The sequence below is a fragment of the Azolla caroliniana genome, unplaced genomic scaffold (genome assembly GCF_043228905.1).
Source record: "Azolla caroliniana isolate FFs.n. ecotype wild unplaced genomic scaffold, voAzoCaro1.0.p SCAF_10, whole genome shotgun sequence".
Taxonomy (NCBI): Eukaryota; Viridiplantae; Streptophyta; class Polypodiopsida; order Salviniales; family Salviniaceae; genus Azolla; species Azolla caroliniana.
In genome coordinates, this window is record NW_028230445.1 from 2,359,788 (window position 1) to 2,371,330 (window position 11,543).

At 35.7% G+C, this 11,543-nt stretch overlaps 1 protein-coding gene across 1 annotated transcript; it reads right to left on the reverse strand.

Annotated features, from left to right (window-relative positions):
• Positions 1 to 382: 382 nt before the first annotated feature.
• On the reverse strand, positions 383 to 3,710 carry LOC147858671 (uncharacterized). Its single transcript, XM_087326325.1, has 3 exons — positions 3,087 to 3,710; positions 1,606 to 1,950; positions 383 to 1,305 (listed from the first exon to the last, which is right to left on the reverse strand). The coding sequence occupies exons 1-3, from the start codon at positions 3,396 to 3,398 to the stop codon at positions 727 to 729; spliced, it is 1,236 nt and encodes a 411-aa protein (XP_087182451.1). The 5' UTR covers positions 3,399 to 3,710; the 3' UTR covers positions 383 to 726.
• Between the last annotated feature and the right edge of the window lie 7,833 nt (positions 3,711 to 11,543).

The following is an 11,543-nucleotide window of genomic DNA, read 5'->3' on the forward strand; positions in this document are numbered from 1 at the left end:
TTTGAGTGCTTACATACTTTCACATCTATACCTTTATGTGATGTTCACCTTTCATCGAATTGATTTAGAAGAACCATATTTAGCAAACACGTGACTTTTTATCAACGTTAATAGCCATTGTGTTATTGGGAAACAACATAAAGGTTATCTCTACGGAATAATCATTTACAAAAACTTTGTTCGATTGAAGCTAAAAAGAGTTACAAATTTCATTGTAACACCAAATAGCTTTCTACTTTGTTTTGGCATGCTTCTTAGACAAGTGTATTAGATATCAAAATCAAAGATGTAGACCTTTATAAATCGGATTGTGAGACAAATTAATTAGTGTGGCATACACTTATGAGCCATATTTTCGTCGTCTTCTTCAACAATCACAATATGACATGAGTTATTTCATTAAACTTTTTTCATCATTCCTTTTGTTAGAAATGGTAAATTTTAACAAAGTCCCAAGTAGCTTTGTTTGATTGGTGACCTTTTCTTCCTATGAAATACAATTGTGTTGTTGTGAGTATGGGGTGGGTGAGAATATACATGTTTGTTAAGCTTTTGGGGGCTCCTCCTAGGAGACCCAACTATGGCATCGTACAAGATTACCAATGTTGGAAATCGGAGAATATATATGCATCCCGGATCGAGTAAAATCTAACACGAGATGGTTCTTATATAGAGGGGACAAGGATGCTTGAAGAGAGAGGGTCCACACATCTATTCTAACCATTACTACAACATATTTTCCCTCAAAGCTTTCTCACTATCATCATCATCATTATCACTATTATCATGAAGTGGTGAACAAGAAGGCTCCTTAATTGAGGAAGTTGTATGGTGAACATCAGATGGTGGGATAAAGAATTCCCATGCCAGGCCAGGCACATTGAAAGCCACTTCTTCAATGTTCCATGTCTCTTCCATCTTCATCTTTGTTCGGCTCGTGACATCCTTTTCGAATCCAAGTAATGTTACGACCGAGTGTCCAGAATGTGCCAGAGTTAGGCCATCCACGGTTTGATAATCTCGTAGTGACGATTCGATGAAAGTTTCCCAGAAAACGGGCTCGGACCCGGACACTTGGATACGTGTGAGGTGGGTATCTTCGAGGCGAATAAGCAATCCTGTCTTTTGGCTAAAATACCCAAAGAGGACATGGCTTATTACATCGGCAGTCCCATCGCGACGGCTGCTTAGTGTGGGCTGGTCGGCCGCAACTTTTAGGATGAAGCAATCCTCTTCGTCAATCCGCTTTTCTCCAATGCAGCGCGCGGTGATGAAAAGGCTTGCTATTGTCAATGGGTCAAGGCCCTAACCAACCACAAATACAAGAGGTAAAGTTAGTGTAGACTCTAAAGAAGGGGTTGGACAATCCCTCATAACTAAGAAAAGTTTGTTATACATACATACCACAAATGTGTTTACATACACTTGTTTCTTAGACAACAAATTTACTAGAATGCATGACATGATATGTTGGAAGGTTTATATACATATAGTGACCCTCCCAGGATTGAAATATTTCGTTCCCATTGCAAGAATATGATGGGTGTTTCTTCTTTTGTCATGGGAATGGCATAACATGTCACATTAAACAATTTCAAAACTCACTTGCAAAGCTCTTCTCAAAGGCCGGACGGGGCCTTTGGCTGCGTGTACACCGAGCCAGGGAGCGTGGCGCCAAATTAACTTGCCATCACATCCAGCTTGAATTGTGCAATCTTCTAGAGCAAGCTCCATGTACCATTTATCTGGCATCATTTGCCAAAGAACAAACCATCCATTCTCGGCCGATTTTGTCGGGGTCTTGATGACTTTTTTCGCGGTTTCATGCTCAGTGGTGATCATCTTTACTTTCCCTGCAGCATATGAGTTATGGATTAGGCCCCCCTGTGCCTTTGCAGCTCCAGTTGCCGCCATATATTGCCGCACAATGTATTGAGCGGACGATGTCTCCTGTCATGGGGTACCATCCATAAATGAAAGCATGTTAAACAAAACATTACATGCACATTGTCATGCAATTTCCGAGAACTTGCAGAGATTTGATCTTTAGAGGGGAGGGGGCATTATTGATAGGCTGTAAATAATCGACAAGAACTATGAAAGTCATGTGGTCTTCATGAGAAGAAATTGGTAAGGAGGATGGGAGGTGAAATGTACATGAAATCACTTATTTTTCATTTTCAAAATATGTCATACAGATTTTCCCACCCATGTGAGAAAGAACCCATTTTTTTCCTTCCTGCATCGTATCCTTATGTGAAAATTTTTCCGATGTGCGAGATGACCCACTTCCTCTCATGTTTCCTTCTCCTTAGAGTGTTTAAGAATCAGAACTTCCTATGGGAAACATCCCCACTTTCCCTTGCCATTTTCTCCAACTCTGGAGGTAAGTTATTGTGACCAAATCTCTACTCCAGAAGCTTGTAATATTAGGTCACATTAATGTGGGAAAGATCAGTGGGCAATCGACATGAATGTGGGAATTATAATGGCAAATTCTAATGTTTAGGTCATGGGCATTAATAATGGTGGAAATGCACCTGAATGTAGGAATTATAGTGGGAAAAATCGAACATAATAGTGGGAAATCATAACATTACTTCTTAATCGACATGAATGTAAGCAGGAAACCATAACCTTAGGTTTTGTGGTCCCCATCTATTTGGGAATCATAATGGGAGATCTATGTCTAAAGGAATGTTATACAAAAGTCTGATGCTTATTGAGACCAAAAAATTAGGGGAACTAATATTCAAATGAACTAATAAATCTATGGCTTGTTAAGACATTTAATTCAATGCAAGAAAATAAATTGGGATTCCTGTAGGAAATTCATGCATTCATTTGAGGGAAAAATCAACTGTATAAATCCATTGAACTTAGAGAAGAATAATGTAGGTGAATTATTTTTTATTAAAACAACTATATTTATAATGTCGTGTACGAGATCCCTAATGCTTATCGAGAGAAGAATGGGTTGGAAAATCCGATGTACATATGGGACATGAACACCTAAACAATGTATATGAATCCATTTTCTACAGAATTTCTGTGTGACAAGAGATTTTGTGAATGTTCGGACATACCATTGAAGAATGCTTGATGGAGATAGAGGGTTGATCTGATGACAGAAGCAAGACAGGAACAGGAGAAAGGGGGCACCCGAGAATACCGAGAAGAATTCGAGGATCCGATCGTTTCTTCCCACTGATTTTCATCCAAGATCTCATATTCACCCACCATGAGGATGAGCCTTCATGATGCCTTACTTCATCTAGTAATTCATATTCACTCTCTGGAATAGGGCCTTCCATTAGAGGAGCCAGAGCATCTCCCACCATGGGAAGAATTCCATGTCCATTGAGCCTTATCTTCCCATAGTGACTAGTAGACTTCATCCTTTCTGTTCTCTAGGGTTAGTTGTGAAATAGACCAATGGTGATGGGCAATGGTGTTGATCTTGTGAAATGATGAGTTAGACCCCCCATTAGAGGAACAGAGCAATGAGAAGAAGCAGGGCAATGAGAAGAAACAGGGTAATGGTAAAGAAGGTAACGGCGAGAGATCAACAAGAAAATCAATGAAACGCAGAGAGAGAGAGAGAGAGAGAGAGAGAGAGACAAAGAGTCAACTCATCCCATTATGCTCTGCACACACCTCATCAGAAGAAGATGAAATGACAAAAGAACTAATAACCAGAAATTACAGAATTAGTCTCTTTCTTTGAGCACTATTGAAACTTCCCATTTTTAAGCATATAAAGGTTTATATACATACTAGATTAGGTTATAGATGATAGCACTATGTGGGTTATATATATATATATATATATACACTCAATATCTATCACGTAGGAGAGGCATCGGCACATGCATCTACGATCTCTTGTACCACCACCACATAGAAGATTTGTGTGTGAAAACTATCCGATCTAATGACACTCGCATGTAGGATCTCTCTCGTTCCTATATGTAGCATGGGATCATAGATTTTTTGTGTGAAAACCATCTTATCTAATGACACTTGGCTTGTAAGATCTCTATCCTTCCTATATGTAGAGTGGGATCATAGATTTGTGTGTTAAAACTATCTGATATGATGACACTCGACTTGTAGGATCTCTCTCCTTCCTATATGTAGCATGGGATCATAGATTTGTGTATGAAAACAATTGATCCGATGACACTCGGCTTGTAAGATTTCTCTCCTTCCTATATGTAGCGTGGGATCATAGATTTGTGTATGAAAACAATCTGATCCGATGACACTCGGCTTGTAAGATCTCTCTCCTTCCTATATGTAGCGTGGGATCATACATTTGTGTATGAAAACAATATGATCCAATGACACTCGGCTTGTAAGATCCCTCTCCTTCCTATATGTAGCGTGGGATCATAGATTTGTGTGTGTAAACTATTTGATCTAATGACACTCGCCTTGTAGGATCTCTCTCCTTCCTATATGTAGTGTGGGATCATAGATTTGTGTATGAAAACAACATGATCCAATGACACTCGGCTTGTAAGATCTCTCTCCTTCATATATGTCGTGTGGGATCATAGATTTGTGTGTGAAAACTATATGATCTAATGACATTGTTGGGAAAAAATGAGCTTTGATTTTCAGCCTCGAAATATATGTCAACACGTGAATATCCCATTTAATCTCCATGGAGATCTACACTACTTGCCCGCTACACATGGCAATGACAATAACCAATGGATGCAAACAAATGGCATGACTTTCAATCTGAATGGGTTGTAAAAAAAAGAAATCTACTCATTACAACATCTCGTTTATTAATCACTCTTTAATTAGGAAGTGAGAATTTCCTAATTGGGTCAAATAAAAAACTTGAATTGCTAATTAAGTCTATTGTACAAAGTGGGAATTTGATGTTTCTTTAAATTTTCTTAATTTTATGATTAGGAACCTTAACTTTGACAAAGCATACACCATTAATTTTGAGAGCAATAAGCATACAGTTTGAATTTATGATACATATATTAAGCATATTTATGTAATAATAATACATAAGTTTGTCACATTTAGGCATAGGGAAGACAACATGCGAAACGGAAAAGTTTATAATGAAAAACATGGATTCAATGGACTCATGGAGTGTGTACAAACAACATTATTTGAAGGTATGCATACATTGTATGGGGTTCTAACCATTGCAAAGAAACTCTATTTTTACTATTAAGCTTCCGTAATGCCCTTGAGTTTTTCTTTATTTCCCCAAATGTCGCTAGCTTTTGGTTTTTTCTAGGGATGTTAGTGGTCAGCCCTGTCATTTGAGCATTTATAAATTCCATCAGTCCTTTTTTAAAATTGTTATTTTAACAACTATAAGTTTCGGTTCATCGCCGTCTCCATTTCTCCAAATTGAATGGGGACATTTGGGGAAACAAAGAAAACTTGATTATGCTTCGAGTTTTCACAGTAGTTGAAAGGTTTGATTAATTTACTTGTAATATTTGCCCAAAGAATTGAAAGAATATTTCATAAGATAAATATTATCCCATACAATTAGTTGTCCTTACCTTTTAACCTTGCATATTGCATCTGCCCAGTTACAACATCTAAAGAATGATTCTTTTATCTCATACTTCAAATTGCATGCCAATGGTGTACCATTGTGATGGAGAGATCGTCTCAACTCACACACTCCTCTAGGGTGGGGTCTTAGCTTTTTTTAAAGTTTTTTGGTCCGAATGGATCAAAGATTGGCCGACAATGATTTACAAGCAATCCAATCTTTTGCCTATATGAAATTATCAATGTGTGGGCCACTAGTGTTCGTGGAAATAACTTGAATCTATGCTCTAGGAAAATGCATTAAATTCATGAACTTTTTTTTAATATTGAAAAACATATAAGCTTGAACATAAAAGGTTCTAATTTAGTTTGTATCATTTTGATGTGATCTACACTTTCCTAACATTTCATGTATGAAAATGCTAATGAAATTGATTGCCCAAAACATAGGGCCAATCAGTTTAATGTATTTAATTGTCTGCATGAATAAAAGATAGATTACACATTTTATTTGGTCCGCTTTGAAATCTCTTAGACCACGATGACTTCCTTCTTTAAATTAAACTGAGATTAACCTAAAATTATCCATGTTTTTTCTCTAAAATAACCTAGGTACAAGTTAGCTCCTTGAAATTAATTAGTTGTTGTATGGATTGTGTATGTTTGTTCACTTCATATCTTTGGGAAAAAAATGATCATGAGCTACAAACGAGAGATTGTCGACCTCAACTAGATTGTTGGTTGTGCAAGGTGTATTACATGCTATGTATATGAGTGGTTCAAACCACAGTAAAGACAAAAGTAACTATTATAGTTCATATATGTGCACATTATACATTGGCCATGTGCTCAATGGTGAACCCATGCACGCTTAAAATGTGAAGAATCCATCACTTTTGAAAACACTTCCCATCTATCAACGTAATACAACTCCAATTTAGCCACCACCATACCAACTTCTAAGGATGTGCATTCACTCCTTTAAGCATATGAAGACTCTCACCTTTCCTCCATAAAATGGACATCAATATCCACTACACTACTTACACAACTCATCAAATAGAGTCATTTTACAAATTTCAACAATTTTCCTATTTATAGATTAATGTTATGCCTCATGCCATTAACAATCACGTGTTACTGTAGCATGTGATCAGTGCTAAGATATAAGAACATTGTACAGAAGCTACATTAGGGTGGAGCTAAATGAAGAACATGTATAAATTCTACATGTTGACTTTGTTGCCCAACTTGCAATATGTGGTAAAATTTCCTATTGTTAGGTGACATTGCACCTTACTACGGTAACAATCAAGCTCTAAAGCATAATGCATGATGTGCTAGAAGCTAAGAAGAACCTTCAAGATCATTGATTCATTTTAATGTCTCTTTCTCATGTTATTCATGTGTTGTCTCGTTTATTAACCATTCATAGTTCTAGATAATATCACACTCCCTCTTGACTCTCTTCCTTCTAATTCATCCGTCAGTTTGTTAAATAATAAGGTGTTTATTATCACACTTCCTCTCACTTATTCTAAGTAGAACTTTGCATTTCAATTTAATATTTACATCTTAATTTGACATCTCTTAAAATAAAGATAAAGAAGTGTATTAACGAGTGATATATATACATACCATTTTGTTTGTAAAGAGTGCATTGTGCAATAATCATGTGATCTTGTCATCCAATAAAGCATCACCAATCTCAACATTATCACAAAATTACTAACATGAGCATTTTGTCAAGTTTGCATTTCATTGGATTCCAAACATTGTTTGTATGTTTGTGTTGTGTGCATACATTCAATACTTTTATTGCAACAACTTACCCGCTTTCTTATGGTTCCAAGCTTATCAATTCCAAAATTGATTTAGGCTCGTTGGTTATTACCATTAGCCATTGAGCCCTTTGCATATTTTTGCATTGATCCATTATTGGAGCCTATAGAACACTTTCAAAATTTCTTAATGATCTAATGAATATATTTATATTCTATACATATACGCTATTTAGAGTTGCCCTTAGACTTCTTCTGCTTTTTCGAGAAAAAATTGCTTCTCATAAGTTAGGTGGATTGCAGCAAACCAAGCTATGTACATTATAAGTATCTATAGATACTCTACTATTTATAGGTCACTTTCATATATATTTGGCTATCGTTGTGTGACACCTTAGATCAAACAAGGTGGGTCAATCGTTGTCCACATAATAGCAAATGACTGCCAGACAAAACCTACTATTTTTCAACAAGCATCAAGACATAGCTAGCAAGCTTCTAAACGCAACTAGACATCGAGTTGCCTTTACACTTACCATACATGTTTGTCATGACTCTCATGATATAGGTATCTTGTTTTATGCCCAATTTGTTTTAATATTTCTTACCTAGTACGTTGCAATAATTCTTTGTGGGCTTTCACCTCACTATGAACTTTCCCACCACTGATACGTTGCATTGCTAAGGCATGTGTATACATTACGCCACATGTTCATGATCAAGGTGCGAATAAGCTTTATTATGTGTGTGAGGTTCGCCATGTATTCACATTTCACAATGAGTGTACTTGGTCAACAAGACACGACAATATGCAGCTAATGAAATAGTTGTAGCTAATATAAAATGGGGCTTGGCTTCATAGGAATATGAATATGTTATGATAATGAAGAAGGCACTTGGAAAAACACCAGAATTTTAGGACTCAATATAAATCTCATGACTGAAAGAAATTTATTAGCATGTCGGTTGTCCCCAAGTACTTTCCTTTGGGAAACTATTGAAAAATTGGAAGCTTCTTACTTTAAACACTATGAATAGGTTCACAACGTGGTAAACAATATTTTTTCATTTAGAAATATGACTTTACCATATTGTTACCCTATTGTTTTGCATTTTGAAATGAAATGGTACGAATAGGTTTCGTGAATGATGTTTTTGCATTTAGAAATATGACTCCCTCATGTTGTTACCAACTTACCTTATTGTTTTGCATGGTGAAACAAAATGGCATTGGCCAAACAAATACTACCTTGTAAGTGAGTGGGAATGTGCATGTAAAACCACAAACCTAACCCATTTAACTTGGAATTGTTAGAAAATGAATAATTAGAAAAAGAGATTCAAATTTGCTTGTAAACTTGCCTATTAAGCAACTGTGTGTAGATAAAAAGAATTTATCTCAACAAGTATTTTTCTTCAAAATGTAATGATGCAATCCATCAAATAATAAGCTCAAAGTATTATGAACACAATATAATCAAAATGAAGATAGGAAACACTCAAGTTTAAATGAAATAGGAACACATGCAAAAACAATTGCATCGCATAATGTTAAAATATAGTTTAATTCTAGCTTTACCTAATGAAAGAAGTTGAGCAACAACTAAGAAAACATTGGTAGACTAAATAGTGGTCATTAAACCCAAGTTAGTATATTGACTTAATTGATTTTGGTATTTAATTAGAAATCATGTCTAGTAGTTACAAAAATTTACAATAATCACAGATTGTCCTAATTAACAAGTATATACATATTAAGGTTTCCAACTTGTTTCGAATAACTTTCAATTATACATGTGCCGTTACGTGAATCAAAATGAGTAGTCCTTGATCAACCAAAAATTTAGAGCCTATAATTGACGTCAAGGTTGCATATTTTGTTCATTATGGTATTCAATAACAAGTTTCAACCATTTAAGTTGTAGCCTTCGGGCCTTTTTTCTTAATACTATTGAAGAAAATCCTTTAAAAAAAAACGAGTTTCAACTATTCCTAAAACTATTTTATCTTTATGTAGCACATAATGTTTGTTATGATCACAATGCTCTATTTGTTTGTGTAGCATTGTAAGCACATGCAATGATTCAAGTCATGCATTTTGGCATTCAAAACAACCTATTTATTAATATATGGGATGCCATCTAATTGGGGGGCTTTCTACAAAATCTCTCATTAACAACATAATAACCAATCATTGTCAATTAGTGTGGGAGACACTCTAAGATGGTCCCATTTGTTTGTTCGGGGGGCAAACTTTATGGGAGATCACTAGGGAAGTTTGCCCCCTAACAAACATGATGATTTGAAGTAAAACATATTATGTTATACTTTAGAAAACCTAGGAATGGGGAAGAAAAAGGTGAAATTTTAACGAATAAATAATTGACAAAAAAGTACATCTAGTGAGTGTGTGGAAGCATGTGTGTTGGTTGATGACATGAGATTTTTATGGGTTCAAGGATGTTAGAATTGAAAGCACATTATCTAAATTAGAACAAACAAACAAACATACATACATACATATGGATGTTTCAGACAAGATAGTTTAGTACGACATCACGACACGTGATTATATAATGTGTCCTTGGGCTTTGTTGCAATAATAATATTGTAATGCATTGTGAAGGTGCTAAAAGTAATAATTTCTTGATGATTCAATGAATACGATGACCTACGCATACACATCATTGGACCAATGGTGGCTGTGTATGTACTTGTAATAATATAGCGTCAGTAACACTTTGTAATCACTACATTTGGAACAATTTGTTTTAGCATAATTAGAAGTACTCTTTAAAGTCATGTTATATTCACCAATTCACCATGGGTCTTTTTCTCTCTCTCCAAACAAGTGTTTGTCCATAGTGGTACTCGCATGCAAAGAGTATACAAGCATATAAAAAAAGCCAAGAATATGAATGATCATAGATTGTCAAAACAAGCTCGGAACATTGGAAACAATGTGCATAAAACTAGAGCAAAAATCTCTATTTTGGTTGGGTGTTTGACATTATGAATTGGTTTAAGAGATGGGAAGTAAAAGACCTATTGGAACTCTCATGTGATGCTATGAAGTATATGTGATCATTGGGTAGAGTTACAGAGACACTAAGGATGAAGTCGCAAGATGCAAAGATGTCAAATTTGAAATATTACATTGCAAATATTAACCCCCAATATTGGCCCCAATACGAGGTAAAAATGTCAAAACGTATCCAATCACATCTCACTACCCCCATGAGCCTTGGCTCTTGGAAAGCCTTAACACATCTTCAAACTTGTTCACACAAATTAGGTGTTGAGGTATAGTATCATGGCATCATAACCCAATATAAACATATGCAAGTATGGAGTTAAAACCTAATGAATTAGGTGTTGAGGTAGTGTCATGGCATCATCGCCCAATATGAACATATGCAAGGTATGTAGTGAAAACCTAGTGGAGGATGAATATCACATACTTATCACATGCTCAATGTATAGGTAATTCACGATAAATATGATGACTTGTTAGAAAAGCATGATAATGTATGTGTAAGTCTAAGTTGGCCACATCATGGAAGGTAATGTCTCTCTCTCTCTCTCTCTCTCTCTCTCTCTCTCTCTCTCTCTTCATAAGTAATAGCTTTTATTACAAAGGAACAAATACTGCCATGACTAACTCGCAACAAAGTATGGAACCCTTTTAGGGATCTAAATGCTACTACTATGGCTATGAACTCAATCCCACACTACGCACAAATTCAAAGGTTGAATATGATGATATGTGACCTTGTAGAGTTCTCTCTCTTCATGGTTGACATTTCGTAACTTTTCTAGCACTGTCAATTGCCGCAAAAGAAGTCAATTTAACTTTGTAACATATTTCTTACCCAACTTGTGAATTAAAAGGAAGGCATTTCAGCATATTCCTGTAGAACCATAACCCCCAATACCTTAATAACTCAAAAATAATTTGGAAATGAGACATAAATTCATTGTTCTCCATATGTACAAAAACCCAACTCAAGCAAGATAGTCTTACTCCAGTTAAAGACATCCACACTAAGTTGATACATCTCCAAATAATTCTAGTCATCACGCATGAAAGAAATCAATGTCTAGTATGTTCCAATTCCACCAAACAAAAGAAATACATTCCTCAAGCAATGTTTCTTTTGTTTAATACATCCCCCGATGGTAAAGCTCTAGCCATGACTCTCCAAATGAATTCCTTAGCTC